The sequence below is a fragment of the Genypterus blacodes genome, unplaced genomic scaffold, assembly GCF_046128005.1.
Source record: "Genypterus blacodes isolate CSIRO-AG114 ecotype Tasmania unplaced genomic scaffold, CSIRO-AGI_Gbla_v1 ptg000044l_1, whole genome shotgun sequence".
Classification (NCBI taxonomy): Eukaryota; Metazoa; Chordata; class Actinopteri; order Ophidiiformes; family Ophidiidae; genus Genypterus; species Genypterus blacodes.
In genome coordinates this window covers 8753585-8770874 of record NW_027466857.1, presented here as the reverse complement: position 1 = coordinate 8770874, position 17290 = coordinate 8753585, and the positions used below count along the sequence as shown (strand labels likewise).

Below are 17290 nucleotides of genomic sequence, written 5' to 3'. Positions count from 1 at the left end.
TCCTTTTTACCAAATCAAATATTTATTCAAGATTTTATTTTTATTTTTACATATATTTTCTACTACTACTACTACAATAACAATAACAGTAATATAACCATACCTCCTTAACTTTTTATGTTCATTTTGGATATATAAAAATACTTTAACAGTAAATACATCTCATCTAAGTGACCTGCAGGCTGATATTTACATTCATTTTTACACACTTGAGATGTTCTCATGGATTACATTTAACTTAATACTGTTTCATTCACTGGTGGAGGCCAATCACATGCAGTTCCTGCTAAAGTTCAAGCAAATGCCTCTCATCCAACAACTACCACAGTGCTCTACGAGAGGATTGCCACTGTGGAAGAACAGGTTTGTCCAAGAGCGTTCCCTTCTCAGAAACGTCACTCCACCTTCAGTTATTACATGCTGGGTTGTAAGTTCATTTTATTGGCAGATAGAGTGAGCGAAGAAGCTGCTCATCCCTCTGCAGTGCTCAGAGGCCTGTTTGACCAGAAACTGTCTGAACAGAAGTCAGACAGGCTTCAAACCATGTGACTGTATGAAGCCACAGGTATGTTTCTTGGTTAAGGGTTTCTGGCTCTGATGCCTGCAGCTACTTTCTCTTCAGTACCAGTACAGGTCCTTCTTGTTTGGATGCCGTCCTGAAAGACAGAAGTTTGGAATAGTTTCAAGTCGGCTGTAATGATTGTTCTTATACAAGCTCACAGTAACACTGAGCACATATAAAGTTAGGTAAATAAATAAAACATCATCTATACACAGTTGATTCTCTTCCTTATTTCTAAGGGAAAGATTCAGCCTAGACAGTAAAATGCATGTTGGGACTTCAAAACAAATTCGGGTTTACCAGGTTCAAAGCTGACAGCCGGGTCCACAGAGTCTCTGAACCCTTGTGGCATCGGCCAGCTGGGTAGCAGTTCCGGCTTGGAGCCAGAGGCCATGCCGGGTCCCATCTCGGGCCGGTCACTGTGCAGTAGGTTGAGCAGGGACGTGGCGTATTGCTGTCCAGTCAGACCCAATCCATCAGTGGACAGGGAGTATGGGATGGGTTGCAGGCCAGGACCTCCTATTGGCCTGGCTGGGAGTGAGTGCCAGACAGCAGGTGAGTCATCAGCAGAGCTTAAGGTCAGGCTGCACTGTGGCTCTTTGGAGCTGCTTAGCTGCAGGCGTCCGGCCACAGGCTGGACCTGCACCTCTGAGTAAGAGCAGGGGTTAGTGGCACGCCACTGACTGGAGTCTGGTTCTTCTGCAGGGGACAGAGAGAGATGAGGCAGTCAGACAGGATTTCTAGTTTATCTCTCAATCACATGATGTGCACTAATAAGGGTGGTAATTAAATACAGATCAATAATTGAGTATTTAACACACAATACACTTAATGCCAGTCAAACTGGAGCTGGACATTTGTTTGTTTGGTTGTCGGTGTAACCTTAAACAGAAAGCTTGTATCGTTGCAGGACATCTTTTTACATCCTATGAGCTCACTATTTTTGTTTTTAATTCATTTTAATTGTCTATGTGTCTAAAGGGAGCTGTGTTTGCTGCTGTAAGAAGAAAGGGCTAATCTTATTTTTTACATATCCTATTATACTCATTAACACTAAACTCATTTAAGGGGACTTTCCCAGTAAAGTGAGCTACAAATTATGGATCAGTGTCCATCAGTAAGTTAAGTAGTTGAATTGTGGAGTGTATTTTACTTTAGATTTTAGATATCTTTCAGTACTCAAAATTATCACTTTTATAGAAAAATCACTTGTTGTTATTATGTGAATAGACAGAAGGCTCCAAGTGCAGCTATTGTTTCTTATTTATTTTCACCTCACATAAATTTCTCCAGAACTCACCCAGTTTGACAGGTTTTCGTGTTTTTTTGCTCTTGGCTGCCGGTGCTTTGGCCTTGCAGATTTTACCTAGAGCTCGGGTGAAGTGAGCGTCCACCATGGTGCCGATGTCTCCATGGAAATATGTCAGGATGACGCACTGGGAATGCTCCTCCACCTTCACGGCTCTGGGGCTTTCTGTGCCGTCCGCCATGAGGTCAGCCGAGACTGGGAGAGGAGGGGGAACAGGGGGGCGTAGAGAACGTTTATCCACTCATTATGACAGTAACGTGACACCTTCAAGCTTTGTTAGGGTTAGGGTAATAAGTGCTTGATTTGTCTGCAGTGCAAATAGACACACGAGACATTTTCTCCTTCCTAATGAAAATAGGTTATTGATTTTTCGATTTATTGCAGTATGTATTGTATCAGTTTGTTGCTGTTGAACAGGATGATTAGCCTCTTTCCTTATCCTCTTGAAGAAAACACTCAAATCTGAGTCATGTCATTTACTCCATGGCTGAATGGAGTCATTGGAGACGCCTGAATACATAATGAATGTATCCTTTCATGGCACAATATTAAATTGGCCTCAGTGACTAACATTCATCCAAACAGGGGATCAATTACAAACTCACAGTCATCATTGTTTCCCTATATTATCAGATCAATCTGTCTTACCTGACCTGGTGTTTGACCAAAGACGATCAAAGAGTGGCGACCTGCATGGACTGGTTGAGGAAATCTGATGTTTTTACCAGCATGAACGAAATTCACCTGACTTGAATAAATGCATAAGAAGCATCCATTAGATTCTAACAATAAACTCCAAGTGTGTTTCTTTTCGTCCTCTGTTCTACGGACAAAATGTAGCTCATTTCGTTCAGCGCTCCTCCAAAGCGACCTGATGTGTGAGACTTAAAGGGCGTGATGCCTTCATGAACACAGGCAGCTATGAGCAGAATGTCATCCAGCAAGTTCCTCCAAAACCTGGATGACAGTTTATGAAAACATTCCTCTGTCGCACTGTCAAAAACTAAGACACACTTTTACACACCACACAGGTGCTTTGCCAGTCAAATATGTGTGTACTTCACTGGACACCATCCATTCAGAAAAAGAGGTAAAGAAATCTCTGTTATCTTCTCTTAACGTTTGTGTTTGCTCATTAATTATAATTAATTTGAGATTACACCAATATTTCAACAAATCAGTCATCAACATTACGCAATATGTCATATAAATATATAATGTATGTATGAATATGCAATGTATCATACTGCAGGACCATATAAGACCCATTAAGGATGCATTTTGTTCAGAGAAATCATTTATAGTACATGTTGCATCTTATGTCTTATACAGTAGTTGAATGCAGTTCTGTGCTGTGTTTTACGTTCATATTCCATCTTCTGAAACATCTTGTGACACTTTGATTCAATGACTTACTTGGTTAGACCTTTTACATAGAGAAGCTGTACAGGGAAATGAATCAGCATGAACAGACTTGCTGTATATTTTAACCTTGAAAGTCGATGAAGGACTTATAAGGACATTGAAGGACATATAAGATGCGTAAGTTAAATTTAAACAACACAAACAACTTCCCCATGCTTGGTCAATGCAAGAATTCAATTTATCTGTGTAAAGATGTGGATGTGAATAATACTAAACACAGGGGGGAGCTGCACCATCTTCTTATTTCCACCCCATCTCCAGTGTGTAGTCCAGGATCCAGTGTCTTAACAGAGCCTATGCTGAGGCCTGCTCACTCCCCCTGCTGGTGGTTTGGTCCCATTCCTGTGGAGGAGTCTGAGATCTTCCTGATAGAGGACGTGTTGTTAGAAGCGACTGAGTCAGAGTTAACAAGCTGGCCCTGCTTGCATTGACCCCCCGGCACTGCCGAGCGGCTCCAATCTGAACACAGAGGGGAAACTATGAGTCACCCACTTTGAAAAGTCCCCGGGCTGCCTTGTCAGATAAATAATTACTATCGAGAATTTGATGTTTGATGTCAATGACAGATGAAGACAGAAGTCATGCTGAGCCACAGCCATTACAAACAGCTACCTGAATGGTCACTGAGTCTGAATCGGCCACAGCACAGGTGGATCCTCCACTGCTTCCTCACATTTTCTTTCATCAGACAATGGAACAAAAAAAGAAAGAAACCTGGAAAGCAAAAGGACACAAGTACACAAGTGAGATGTGATGTTGAGCTACACAAATAAACTTGACCCTAGTGTTCTCTACCAATGAGGAAGCTGCAAACATTCCAGAGCCACTTCTCAAGCCTACAGAGGGTGAATGTTCACATTTCCACATTTTGGGTGCAGTTTTGAGGACACAAACTTTTTCATAGGAACGAAATAGAAAGCATTGAGTGTGTACCTGTGTGTGTTGATCAAACCGAATGAATAGTTAAAGTAATTTTTATACAGAAAGACTAATTCTGCTGTAACTGATTTAAATGCAAACAACAACAGCAACTCATATTTACCCTGTAAACAGTTAAGGATAGCAAACAGGTAGAACAGAGCCACTCTGGCTGGTCCGAGTGCAAAAAATCCCAGGGACCACGTCAGGCCTAACAGCACGGTGAGACTGGCAACCGCTCTCAGCTCGTGCAGGGATCTGTCTCCTGACGACTTGTTGGTCGTCATCTGTCTGATCTGGATCAGGACCACGACAAACACGCTGATGTTGCACAGCAGGATCAGAAGGATGAAGGCCACCACCGTCGCATAATAGAAGACATCATCCTGTAGCCAGCAGCTGAGGCACAACAGGGGACAGGGAGAGAGACAGAGAGAGAGACATCAGCGTTCATCATGTTTCATCAACTTTCCCTTCACTTTACTGCTACTTAGTAGGGTACTTACAATGCATCGGTGGATTGAAGCATCACTGCAGCGTCTTCGGTGACAATACCGCCATAAGCGTCTTTATCTATGGCCAGCACCAGACCGACTATGACCAGAGGAATACCTGCAACAACACAAAACCCTCCACTTATGCTGCTCATTTAGAGTTAGAGTAACATATGTGTACCAACTGCTGGTATATGTGAATGTACTGCTCAGTGTATTATGAAGATTAGTGTTTGTACAGTAAGTAAGCAGACTAAATCATGTTTCCTTTACCCCATCCAGCGATGCAAAATTTGAGGATGTAAGAGGGCACGTAGGTGTTGAAGACCTTGACCAGTGCGAAATACATGTGCACAGCCTCCAGACCCATCCAGGTGAAGGAGGCCAACAGGAAGTAGTGCATGGTCGCAGCGGTGGCGATGCACAGGCCGTAGTTCGAGAAGGACGAGAGCCAGGAGTCTAAGAGGTAGAGCATGTTCAGTCCCAGCAGGGCCAGGGACAGGTTGATCAGGATCTTAGAGGGGTAGTCCCGACGCAGCTTCCTGCAGGGACACCACAGAAAATACAATGACACAAAGAAACAGACACAATCAAGTCAAAGCCCTGTTAGTGACCTCTAGGGGTCAAGCTGCAAGTTGCTCCTAACCTGGCATGTGCAGACTAAATATTTCTGGCTGCAACATTAAAGTGATATTGATTCAAGAATTAGAGTTGAATTACTTTTCTCTTTTGAAATCATTACTGCTCTCAAGTTTGCGCAGAAGAGCTGATTCCCCTTGTGGCCATACCTCATTACTGCAGTTAAGCTGGTTGCAACACAATGTTTAAACTATGACTGTTTCTTCATTAAATAGTATCAACGCCGATCTCATCTATAATATGCAATATCAGTATATATTGATGTGAGTACAAGTGACTTACTCAAAGGCCAGATAGGTGATAAGAGTCAGTCCCAGAAAGATGGACGATATGCCGCACCCGAGATAAGAAACCACTGTCAGAATCTGACTGTGGGCTTCAGGGATTGGATCTCTGGTTACATCCTGCAATCCATTAAATAGGACACAAACAGATCAGGCATTATATTTAACACTAGCGTTGTGTAGAATTATCCGTGAGAAAAAAGATAAAGGCAATCAGCGTGTGAGCAGATGGCGTGCAGTATGTTTGATGCAGGTGTGACTCACCAGCAACACGCCAAAATGTGTGAGGTGATCGCAGAGACAAGCGGTCTGATAATCAGTAATTCTCAGCGTCTCACAGCCGCTGCCGCTCCAACCACCCAGGCCCTCTGACACATACAAAGACACACACACACACACACACGACAGCTCCAATAAATGAATTCACATGTAAACAGACTGCGTGGTGTTATAAAGAGTAAACAACTCACGGTTCTTCTGAAAATCCCAGAACACACACTGAATCTTGTCATTTTCCTATGATGGGAGAGTGAAGAAGGTGAGACTCTAATGTTTCTAATGAAATTGGTCGCAGATAAATTGTGAAAAAGAGCATTAATTTCTCACCTTTGTGGCATTTTTATTGCTGAATGTCACCACCACATGATTCTCTCTGAGGTTACTGACATGGCTGTTATTGATGCTGGCAGACACCACATAGGAGTTCAGTACTGCGATGCTTTGTGTGGCGTTGGTTGTTTGTGGATCCTGAAATTGAAATTAAAACGTAATCACAATAGCTACAGATGCAGCTACGGATTTGAGCAGAGATGAAGAACAGAAAGCTGAGATGAAGATGAGAGGGAGAAAGATTTACATGAACGCACCTCAAAAAGATCTGTGTTTCCGTAGAATTGGAATTGAACTCGAGTGTTTCTTCTTTCTCTAGAGGGGAAGAAGTTGTGGAGTGCGGAGGGCAGAGATATCGTTGCCACTGTGTCGGGTAGTGGTGCACTCACATAGCTCCGGTTAACAAAAATCTGAAAAACAACAATAATTTCACTGAAAACAAAACCAAACAAATCAGCTGTCCCTATTACCAGAGTATCAAAGCTCTCTCACCTTCGGGTCTTGGTTTGGGGAGAGAAAGGAGACGCCAAAGGTGAGGCCCCTGAATTCAACTGGATCCACGTTGATCATGGACATGGCAAGTGAAGGTGCCAATAAACTGATCGAGTCACCTTGAAAATCCATATTATCCCCCATCCTCTCTGTTAGATTAAGGACACTTTATCCAACGATAAAAAAGAATCACAGACAGAAAAAGAACACAATTTAGAGTCCACAAAATTCATTCAGTTAAATATAGAAAGAAGACCCCGAGATTCATTCCATTTTCCTCACTTGTTAGCCATCAGAGTGACATCAGTCTCGGAGAGCAGGACATCAGCAACTATATTGACAATGCTGCCACATTGCTTGGGTGTGATGGCACCGGTGTCCACCACTGCGTCCAGCTTCTCCATCACTGTGCTCAGGTCAGAGGCCGAAAGCTTTGCAGTGCTGCCCAACTGAACGTCTACAAGCTCCTCAATCACGTCCACAATTTCACCGACATTAACTACAAGTGAAGAATGATGAATTAGGAAGAATGACTATTCAGATAAAAGAATGGCAAAGAAGTGAAAAGGTTGAACTTCTAGTTTGTATGGATGTGCAGGGCCGGTTCTAGCCTATTTGGGGCCCTGAGGATGACCATCATGCAGGCCCCTAGGCAGCTATGTTGGTCTGGCGATGTATATGTGTGATCTGTCCTCTTACCTGCAGTGACATTCATCTTGTCGAGGTCTGATATGGTTACAACAGGTTTGCATTGTGTCATAACAGGTTCAGACCAGCTTGTTGCGTCAGTTTCAATGTGTAACTTGCTGAAGAGTGGAGAAAGAGAACAACAATGTAGTTTTCCCAGTGTTGCACTGAAGCTTATTTGGCACTGTGTTGTACTCTGGACATCTCATAAATGCATGGTTGCTTAGGTGGAAACGTGATCGCTAATTTCAGTCATAAAATTTAATAAAATACCAATAAACCACGTTTGCTTTTGATGATTGTGTTTGAGTCTTAATATGAATCAACACAATGTCTCCCCATGGGGCCATAAAACTGATCAAACATATTACTCTTGAGTGATATTAATATTTATGTTGGTACACATGCTGTAAGGATGTTTGGAGCCCTTTATTACATTAATAAGTCACTTATAGGAAATTGATATTTGCCTGGCGGCGCTCCATCAGTATTTCATGTGTGCGTTGGGAGGCCTGCAGGAAAAAGATTGTTGTAACTGAGAGGTTTCTCTTGTCTGGCTGAGCTGTCTCTATGGAAACAGATCATCGTCGTGAATCCAGCAGCACTGATCTGAGCATGTACTGTATGAAGAGCAAGTCCTACTTTCTTCCCATATTTCCTCACCAAGATTAGTATAGCCTCCAGTGACTCAGAGCTGAGCTGTGTGAAGGCAGTGACGTCACGCTCCTGCAATTTATATCTTGTGACTCATAAAAGCTCTTGGCCTGTGTTTGTTGTGTTCATAGGTTGGTAGACAATAAATGTCCATTATGATCTATGAAACACAAACTCCTCATATTAGTAGGAAGTCAATGTCTCACCAAAGTCTGGAGGCTCTCCCTGACGTCGGCTTTTCGCAGATCATCTCTTGTAGGACCTGAGGAAATGTTTTAGGCCAAATATATTTTCCATAGATTGTTGAAGTCATGTCTTCTGAACAGCTTTCTGGCACTGAGGGAGAAATCAGACAGATTAGCAGCTGTAAAAGTGACATTTCTACAGGATGAGTACATATTTTTCTTTTTTCTTTAACTTGGAAGTCTTTCTTACTGATGTGCCCGATGGAGATATCTGTAGCTTCTATAACAATGCGGCCGTTTTCGTACTTTGAGCTCAAAGTTTCATTAATAAACTGCAAAATGTCATGGACGTTCTTAAAACCATATAGAACATGGAACTCGCATTCATATCTGCTGACAGAAATACAAGATTAGTAGTCACATCAACTGCTTCGAACCAAAGTCTGGATTGATCACCTACTCTTTGTGTAGGCCGAGGAAATTCTAAAAAGAGAGAAAACCAAATTAATTCAAGCAGAGATTGAAATTCAGGTGCGACCTTACTGATGTTAAACACACACACTTATCATGGCCCCTTTGATATAATTCAGAGACAAGATCAAAAGAAAAAACACATTAAATATTTGTGTTATTAACTTATAGGAGATATATTTTATATGATCAAACATTAATAATCCAAACATTCATAACTATGACAGATAAGGAAGTCTGTACTGACCATTTCTCCATTATACTGCTCCATGTTCCTGTGAAAGAGGAATACTACATTAAGCAGAGCTGTTATGAGGAAAGCAACATGAAAGTGATGCCATAACAAATCAATCTGAACAAGCTCACCTTCCATCACTCTCCTGTATCTTTAGATTCAGCACCTCCATGGTCCTATTCACCTCCAGCTCCTCTTTCAGCTTTTGCCCCAAAGAAAACGATCGATGAAGCATGAAGCAACAGTTGTCAAGGGTTTTGTCAACAGTTGTCAGGTCATTGTGTAGCTTTGTGAGGCTCTTACCCATTTCTCAATGGCACCATGTGGGTTTGCAGGTGTGCCAGTCATACTCAAAGTTAGATTGACTCGGAGGAATGTGTCCATTCCAACTGCTCGAGTGAAAAGCCACACACAGTGTAGAGGTGAAAGAGTGCACACACGCCAATAGAAAAGGATTGAAACATTATAGAGTAAGAAGAAGATGGATGGGACTGATCCATCCGTGTTGCTCAGTGGACTGACCGGCAGTCTCATTGGCATCTATAGGAGCACTTGTCGTGGACATAACAGTGGGCTTAGCAGGAAAGATGTGAGTTGGATCTGTGTCTGTGAATTAGATCAGATAATTTACAAGAAATCCCCCAAGCATATTCGTAAATCAAATCTGGCAGAGATCAGACTGTGCTTGAATTCAAGAGTAAGTCATTTGTAAACTCGTCATAGATTTAACCAAGTGTTGTTGATTTTGCAAAGCATCAGTGCCCCACCTGCATGCACCCTAGTTTGAATCCGCGTGGTTTCCTTACCTGAAAAGGTGATAGTGGGGACAGCAGGGGGCGACGCTGTGGCTGCAGAGAGTGTTTCTGACAGGACCAACACAAGTCATTTAGCTGCAATAACTTACCAAAGAAGCATTAATCAACCTTATGAAAGGTTTAAAAGAAAATAGAAAGGTGCGCTGTTATGTAGCTTTAGAGAGTTTTTGTTTCTGGCTGCCGGATTTAAATAAACAAATGAACTCCCTGCTTTCGAATTCAATGGGAAATCAGAATCGTAGTCTGTTTAGTATTCATGCCTGAAATTAACCCTTCGTTCATTACATGACAATAGAAATAAAGTGAAGATGAATAAACGATCAGCTGTTTGTGACGTTAACATTGTTGTTCAGGCTTAACGGTCATAAAATGAAAGTGCAGTTAATCTTTGACTGATCCAGTGATATACCAACAGGCCACACTGCAGACATGTTATGTATGTGTGTGTGTATGTGGAAGAGAAATGGGAACTTAAGGTCTCATTAAACTTATATCTTTGTTTTCGTGTGTGTGCTGTACAAATCATACCCACCCACGGGCAGCACCCTGAGGCTTTCAGGGTCCGCTGTGAGGTTGAGGTAGTTAGTGTGGAAGGTCAGAATCAGAGAATCGGCGATGTCACTCTGAACTGATCCCACATTAGCTGCAGGATCCACACTGACGAAGACTTCACTGCTGAAACTAAAGGTTATGTCATAGGAAAAGGACTATGATTGTTGTTGTTAATTCACCCAGATTGATGAACAAATGCAATGAATTTCTGCTTCATCTTTGGGACTTGAACACATCTTACCACTTGTTACAGGTGGTATTCAAGAAACTTCTCGATCCCTGGAAACAAAAATAAAACCTTTCCTTATCTTTCCTCCCAGTCGTCTGCTCTTCAGTCACGTTATCTCTTGTCTTTGAGGATATTGCTGTGTCTTGCTTGTGGAAAATCAAACTGAGTGTCTGTTAATAATGGTGTACCTGAGCTTGCTGTGAGTGTAGAGCAGCAGCGGCACGATACACACGGCACGCCCGGCTGTACGGGAACACAGATAACACAGATTACAGAGCCGTATGTGTTTCAGGAGTCCACCCGTCAATCACAGTAAACTTAGGAAAATATGAACTCGGGCTTTGCTCCCTTTACCTTGGTGATGACACGGCGATGTCATGAAGGTAAATGTGCTGAGGAAAAACGCTCTCCAGCTGAGAAAAGATGAAAACACGTGAGTTGTCATGTGGACGAATGGATTTAGGCTTCATGTATGTGACCTCTGAGTTCGCCTCTTCATTACCCAGTGTCTTGTGACTTCCTCCAGTGGTGCTGTACAGTTTTCAGGTTTTGTCGAGGGTCTAATGAAGGCCAACATTTGGATCTTATACATCGGCCACACTGGAAATAATGAAAAGAAAATACAGTAGTTAGATAAGTTAGATATAAATGGAATGGAGCACAACCTGTAAATACATTTTAATATTTCCATTTCTTCACTCTTCAGCTGTAGTGACTGATCAGTTAAGTATGTTATCGGCCCACTCGTTCAACTTTCACCCTCAGCAGATTACCTTCTGACGTGAATAGCTGAAGGAACTCTGGGTGTAATTGCATTTTTGTAATAACAGAAACCTTCTAGCGTAGGCGGAGGAAGGCTACAGCAGCTCCATGGTGGAACACAGTGGACAATAGTCAATAGAAAGTGAAGTCAATAGAAAGTGGACACATTCACCACATCGCAGGCTTTCGTCGGGTACAGGGGGGCAGGTGTGTCTCCATTGCCGGAGGTCCCAGCTCACCACGTCTCCATCTGCACAGCCCTGTCTCCCCAGCTCCCCGCCGCTCCGCTCTCCCGCCCACATCCTGAACAGGCCGATCTCCCCTAGCAAGTTAGTCTGACTCTCTGGTTTCAATTCACCGCTTGGATCCACATTGTGGGACACCCCCAGAGTGAGGGTGCCATTTGGGGCCAGATGCCGGGTCTGGCTGGAATTCAAAGAGGCCTCGAGGTGATTGGTTCCATTGAGGTAGAGCCGCAGCCTCTGGCCTGGGCCGGACCAGGTGAGACAGACAGAGTGCCATTCGTATAACGTAAGGTCCTTGTCCAGTTGCCATTGTTCTCCAAATAGCCACGCTACCAACTGTGACTGTTTGCCCCCGAGGCCCAGCTCTATGTGTCCGCCCCCGGGAGCTTTGTACGCGAAACCCGTCCAATCTGATGTGAAATGTCGTTGCAAGAGCAAACACACGCTCAGCTCCTGGAGGTCTGGTACCGCAACATCTGGCTGCAGCTGCCACATGCAGGGGCGAGCTGTGAACACTAGCTTTTTACCCCACAGGCTGTGGCTGGCTGAGGCTGTTGACAACAACACACAGATGCAAAGGTGAATAAACCGTAAATGGTGCTAATATGAGATCAAGCCTAAAACATTCAGAGCTTCAGAGACATACACTGTAACATGAACGTTATGCATTTATCTTCTGTTTCTGTTTGTATAGAGCTCAGTCAGTCATAACTCTTCTGAATGTTTATGGCCATGACTGAATATACAGTCATTGGAAAGATTGAAGCGGTCTGAAATCATACCTGACCCCAGAGGACACACTGATAGCTGTATACACAGACAGACGGCTATAGAAGACAAGCTTCTGGTGGAGGTCATGGCAACAAGCAAAAACGGTCGATCGAAGGATCATGGGCTGAAAGGTGACAGTCACACACATCATAACTTCATTTGCAGTCACCTTGAACAAGTAAATCAAAAACACAACTCATTTGTCTGTGGCTACAAGCTTACCTGAGGCTGTCCAGAGTCATGTCCTTGAACTAACCAGTGGATAGTTCAGGAGCAATTGTGAGAAATTAAACAATCAAATACAACTTCGTGAGCCGCTGACTGAGCCGTGAGTCCGCTGACTAGTATGACTTTATTCCTGTGGAGAAGACCTCCACACCCTCCTGCTTTTGTACCCTGAGTTACTCATTAATCACAGGCAATAAACATACCGTAACTGACAAACCCCATAATGTTTAAACCGCAAATTCACCAGACACATTTTAGAAGTTACTTTCTAGATTTGAATTCATAATGCATTATAAACATTCTGTTTGTCGTCCAGTGTTTATAATCTTACAAGTGTAAAGAAAGCCTCAATGATATTAAGATCCAACCTACTGTATTATTCTGCTTTGATGACTCATGCTGTCATTTGTTTCCTAGATGTTGAGGCAGATGCACCGCTTCTGTGGTATTATCAGTATTTGGTCTCCGTAAACATGCTTTGTCTTTATAGTGGTTATATAAGCCCAGCTTTTGAAGTTTTTTGTTTCCATCCATATGGGAATGCATATAAATCTAAAATCTGCATATGATTCATGGTAACCATGGCAGCTAAAAACATAGGGTGGCGTCATGTGTTCATTCAAAAGATCTGTGCTTAAAAATACATATATTAACTGGAAACAAGTGAAATATTTTGTAATCTTGTTAAACATTTTCAATAGCAAATATAATTCCCTACCACAATTGATAACCGGAGAATAAAGTGTGGAAGAATTTTAGTTCTTTGTTCTTCTTAATTTGAGTTATTTCTTGACTTTGATGGGGACTCCATTCACTTTTGCCGATCAGTGATTAATATCAGATGTTTTGGATATGAATGTCTAAACGATCCATGCCACCTTTCACACTTAAAACATTGACATAAGACATTGACATCAATGGCAAAAATAAGATTCCACCATTGAAGCACCTGTGTGTGGTTGGGTGTTACTGTTTGTGTGCTTGGCGTATCAGATTTCATCATAAAAATATATGCAAACAGACACGCCAATATTCTTCATTAGTGTGGGGCTTTAAAATGACCCCTGAGTGATTACTGCGCAAACAAACCTAATTGTTTTTTCTGTGTGAGGTTTAATAGCCGTGTGTGTCCATGGAGGGACATTTTCTATGGGTTTTTACTACCACACAGTGGTCATACACAACAATGCAACTATAACATCTATGATTGTGAGATTATGATTATAAGGATAGTTCCGGATATCTCAGGATATAAGATTATTAAATCCTTTTATGAAATTAAGTTTTAATTCACAGCATGGGTCTCAGTTTGAGTGCGTCTGTCTTCTTTACCTGGGCGTATACAGGAGTACAGAGGGCAGAGTTTCCTCCTGGTTAGCCTCCAGACACACTCTCACACACTGACTCTCTTTGTTGGAAGCGGGATCATTAACAAGGGTCTCATTCATGTGTTTTAATTCACTCCCCTGCTCCTTCCCTCCCTGTCTTAAAAAGGTAGAGTCAGAGCCAAATGAAGTGGGTTCCCCAGAGGTAACACGAGAAGACCAGCTGTGACGTGAGGCAAACCAGGTGGGACCAGATGTCTTGCATTCGTAGACCCTCTGATGGGGCTGGTAGGGAATCTCTCCTGCGTCACTGGTGATGTAGCACAGAGGGGATTCCCTTCGATCTTTCCGACCATTTTTCCCACCAGTCAGTTGGTCCGGGAGCTTTTTGCACAGAGTCAAACTGGACTCTCCAACGATGGAAGCTCATTTTAGGCTGTCAGAGATTTACTGAATTTGAGAAATACTGAGAAATACACTGCATATATGAATCAAGTAACACACTGGACCTGATGAAGTAAGTCTAATTTATCATTCATATCAATTATTGAACTTTTTGTCTGTTAAGTCCAAAAGCTCCAGTTTCAGTGCTGTCATACAATCTAATTTCTCTAGAGAACATCTCAAGAGCAGGACTATGGAGGTTTTGCAAGTGGAGGCTTGTCTTTGTGCCACTCTGCTCATGGTAGGTCTACTTTCTCGCACAGCATTCTGCCTCCATCAAGTCTATCGTCCACGCAAGCTAAATTTCAGATGTGTATGTCCTCAGGTTTGGTGTGTTCTGGTTCAATCTGAGCCCAGCTGTGACCAAACAGAGTTCCTAAACCAGAATGGCTCCTGTATCTCATGCCCTGTTTGTAGTCCAGGAGAACAGCTCTCAGAGGTGAGGTGACCTCCCGCCCTTACACACACACACACATGCACACACTCATAAAGTAGCGTCCTTTTCCCTGCCACCAAACATGTGATCGCTCAAAAGGACACCTTCTCCTGTAGGACTGTGGCTTTGGTGATGGTGGTGAAGGTGTGTGTACGGTGTGTGAACAAGGGAGGTTCAGCACTGATACAGACGTGGCTCCTTGCACACGCTGCACCCAATGCTATCTCCTGAATCGCCTAGAGAAAACACCATGCTCGGCCACACGTGACGCCCTGTGTGGACGCTGCCGCCCAGGGTGAGTTCACCCACAGCAACCAACATCAAGTGAAATGTATTGATTCTGTTTTAGCTTAACAGTGTGGATTGTATGTGTTTGTGTGCACAGGTATTATGAACTGAGAAGCATGACGGGGGAGGTGGAGCCATCTTGTGTGCCCTGTCACGATAGAGGCACAATCCGGAAAGAATGTGCGGCTTCAAAGCATCAAAGCTCCAAAGCAGGTAACATCCAAGGATGAACTCATGCAACACTGCCATGATAATGAGCTTCTCCAAGGAGTTTGGGAGGTTTATAGAAATGTTATCAAGGTAAAGATCTGGCTTTTGTTTACTCGCAGAGATTGCCGTCACTGTGCACAGAGGAAATGTCCAAGAGCTTCAAGAGAAGAGTGAGTAACTTTATGGATATTCCTTAATTGTTTTATTTGAGCTCCACTACAATTGACTAACTTCATTTTCTGTTTAACAAAAGGGGGGAAGGAAGGAACTTTTTCAACGGTTCTGATTGGCTCGGCAACAGCTTCATCCATGTTCCTGCTCGCTCTGCTGCTTTGGGCTTTCCTGCTGACAGCTGAGAAATTCAGTAAGTTACACCTTTACTTTCTACTATTTCTTCATTGGCTTCATTAGATTGTTATCATATTAATCATATGTGTGCATGTTCAGAGCAGGTTGCTGAGTACTGCCATAGAAGTGAAGTGATGGCCTCTGGAGCAAATCTTCAATGCTCACTTCTGTCCAGTCCCACAGACAGAGCAGTGAAACCACCAGAGGCTCCTACGCAGGCGTTTGCTCCAGCTGAAGATCCCCCAAGGTGCTTTGCTTCACGCAGACGCTAAACACACTTTACTATCATTATTCAGTATCTCTTTAACTGACTAACCACTAATTGTGTCTACACAGTTGCCTGAACTCTCTTAGTCATAAGAACGAGGTGCATCCTACTTCTATTGTGATTAATGTCACCACCAACATCAAACCCGGCTGTCAGAATACAACCAATACGTCACAGGAGGAACAGGGGAGCAGCTGCTATTCCACACAGGAGGTACAGTGATGAAATATTGTTCAGGTTGGAAGCTTGGAGTTGAAAGCTAAGAGTGTTCAGCATCAAATCAGGAATCCTAAACACCTTAGTCAGCAAATCTGGAGAAAGAAAATGCTCAGAGTCTAAACAAATGTTACAAATAATGTCAAATACCATTAACAGGTTAATCTGCAGAAATTGTGTCCTCAAATTGCAGTTTTTTGCTGACTGACAGTCAATATTTGAAGGGTATTAATAATGATGAAGTGAAATAGAAATGAAAGTCATCCAACCATCCAATACCTGATTTAACATGACACTTTCTTATTCTGTATTATCTAATCCTAGATGGAGCAAAATCTGCAGAAAATATGGGAGGTGGCTCAAGGTGTGTACAGCATCTTTCCCTCTCCAGACGGATGGATTGTGTCATTGAGGATGTGTACAGTTGTTATGATATGATATTCACGTCTGACTTTGATGTTGGTGATTTGCTCTGACTCTGTTCAGGTCAGGGTATTGAGATACTGGACTATGACTCAGTCCAGGACTTGTCTCTGCTGCTTGACGCTGCTGACAACAGAGGCATACTGAGGAGGCTGGGTCGGTCTTTGGGTGTCCCACCTCAGGTCGTTGCCAATCTCCAATGCTTCCAAGACCTCTTTCAATATCTGCGTACCTCCACCTACATACTCCTACCGCAACTGGCCCAAGCTGCTGCGCTCTTGCCAAACCCTGAAATTGTTGCTAGGATACACCAAGCTGTGGTGAACAAGTGACTCTTTAAACCCCAGGGGATGTGTTACCATGACTCCAGCCACTACACAGCTCTGACCTACTTTGCATAGGGATGCTGCTGGATCAGCCAGTTAACCTTACACTAACTGGAACAGGATATTCTGCGTTCTGTTGTTATATTGCTCAATATTCACTTCTCCTTTGTTGTATATATTATGAAGATTGTTGTCTTAATCCAATTCCACCCGAGTAAAGCACTGAATATTTTTAAGACATGCAGAAGTGTTCATTATTTTGTGTTGTGTGTGTCAGACAAATGTATTCTTCATGTAAATAAGACACATAACACATATGGGCCAGTGCAACTGATCCCCACATGTGTTGTAACTTCCTGTTTACAATGAAAAATAGATGAGAGGCCCGCTGGCTAATGCATGTGAGACAGACCAGGACAGAGGGTGTAGTGTTCGTTGCA

At 42.9% G+C, this 17290-nt stretch overlaps 3 protein-coding genes across 3 annotated transcripts; 1 reads left to right on the top strand and 2 right to left on the bottom strand.

Annotated features, from left to right (window-relative positions):
• Positions 1-2789, bottom strand: vgll1 (vestigial like family member 1). Its single transcript, XM_076148859.1, has 4 exons — positions 2520-2789; positions 1863-2066; positions 863-1261; positions 1-656 (listed from the first exon to the last, which is right to left on the bottom strand). Exons 2-4 carry the CDS (start codon positions 2050-2052, stop codon positions 619-621), a joined length of 627 nt encoding a protein of 208 aa, XP_076004974.1. The 5' UTR covers positions 2053-2066; positions 2520-2789; the 3' UTR covers positions 1-618.
• A 574-nt stretch (positions 2790-3363) lies between these two features.
• Positions 3364-12425, bottom strand: adgrg4a (adhesion G protein-coupled receptor G4a). Its single transcript, XM_076149273.1, has 16 exons — positions 12350-12425; positions 11495-12118; positions 10749-10803; positions 10312-10460; positions 9771-9827; positions 7015-7231; positions 6733-6898; positions 6238-6378; positions 6102-6147; positions 5896-5999; positions 5630-5751; positions 4982-5250; positions 4721-4826; positions 4339-4613; positions 3909-4010; positions 3364-3755 (listed from the first exon to the last, which is right to left on the bottom strand). Exons 1-16 carry the CDS (start codon positions 12423-12425, stop codon positions 3607-3609), a joined length of 2658 nt encoding a protein of 885 aa, XP_076005388.1. The 3' UTR covers positions 3364-3606.
• Positions 12426-15168: 2743 nt separating this feature from the next.
• LOC142999586 (uncharacterized) lies at positions 15169-16965 on the top strand. The gene is made up of 7 exons (XM_076149194.1): positions 15169-15272; positions 15389-15439; positions 15523-15633; positions 15717-15864; positions 15954-16098; positions 16426-16465; positions 16588-16965. The coding sequence occupies exons 1-7, from the start codon at positions 15176-15178 to the stop codon at positions 16854-16856; spliced, it is 861 nt and encodes a 286-aa protein (XP_076005309.1). The 5' UTR covers positions 15169-15175; the 3' UTR covers positions 16857-16965.
• The last annotated feature ends 325 nt before the right edge of the window (positions 16966-17290 follow it).

What these genes read in the sequence shown, in the direction of transcription:
- vgll1 (XM_076148859.1), bottom strand. Translation starts at nt 2,052, where the DNA reads ATGGCGGACGGCACAGAAAGCCCCAGAGCCGTGAAGGTGGAGGAGCAT. An exon ending in ACGAAAACCTGTCAAACTGG is followed by an intron (nt 1,262 to 1,862) that starts GTGAGTTCTGGA and finishes TGTCCCCTGCAG; the next exon opens with AAGAACCAGACTCCAGTCAG. An exon ending in GGCTGTCAGCTTTGAACCTG is followed by an intron (nt 657 to 862) that starts GTAAACCCGAAT and finishes TCTGTCTTTCAG; the next exon opens with GACGGCATCCAAACAAGAAG.
- adgrg4a (XM_076149273.1), bottom strand. Translation starts at nt 12,425, where the DNA reads ATGACCTCCACCAGAAGCTTGTCTTCTATAGCCGTCTGTCTGTGTATA. An exon ending in CCTCAGGGTGCTGCCCGTGG is followed by an intron (nt 9,828 to 10,311) that starts GTGGGTATGATT and finishes TGGTCCTGTCAG; the next exon opens with AAACACTCTCTGCAGCCACA. An exon ending in CCCCACTATCACCTTTTCAG is followed by an intron (nt 7,232 to 9,770) that starts GTAAGGAAACCA and finishes CTTCACTTGTAG; the next exon opens with TTAATGTCGGTGAAATTGTG.
- LOC142999586 (XM_076149194.1), top strand. Translation starts at nt 15,176, where the DNA reads ATGACGGGGGAGGTGGAGCCATCTTGTGTGCCCTGTCACGATAGAGGC. An exon ending in CCAAGAGCTTCAAGAGAAGA is followed by an intron (nt 15,440 to 15,522) that starts GTGAGTAACTTT and finishes GTTTAACAAAAG; the next exon opens with GGGGGAAGGAAGGAACTTTT. An exon ending in AATATGGGAGGTGGCTCAAG is followed by an intron (nt 16,466 to 16,587) that starts GTGTGTACAGCA and finishes GACTCTGTTCAG; the next exon opens with GTCAGGGTATTGAGATACTG.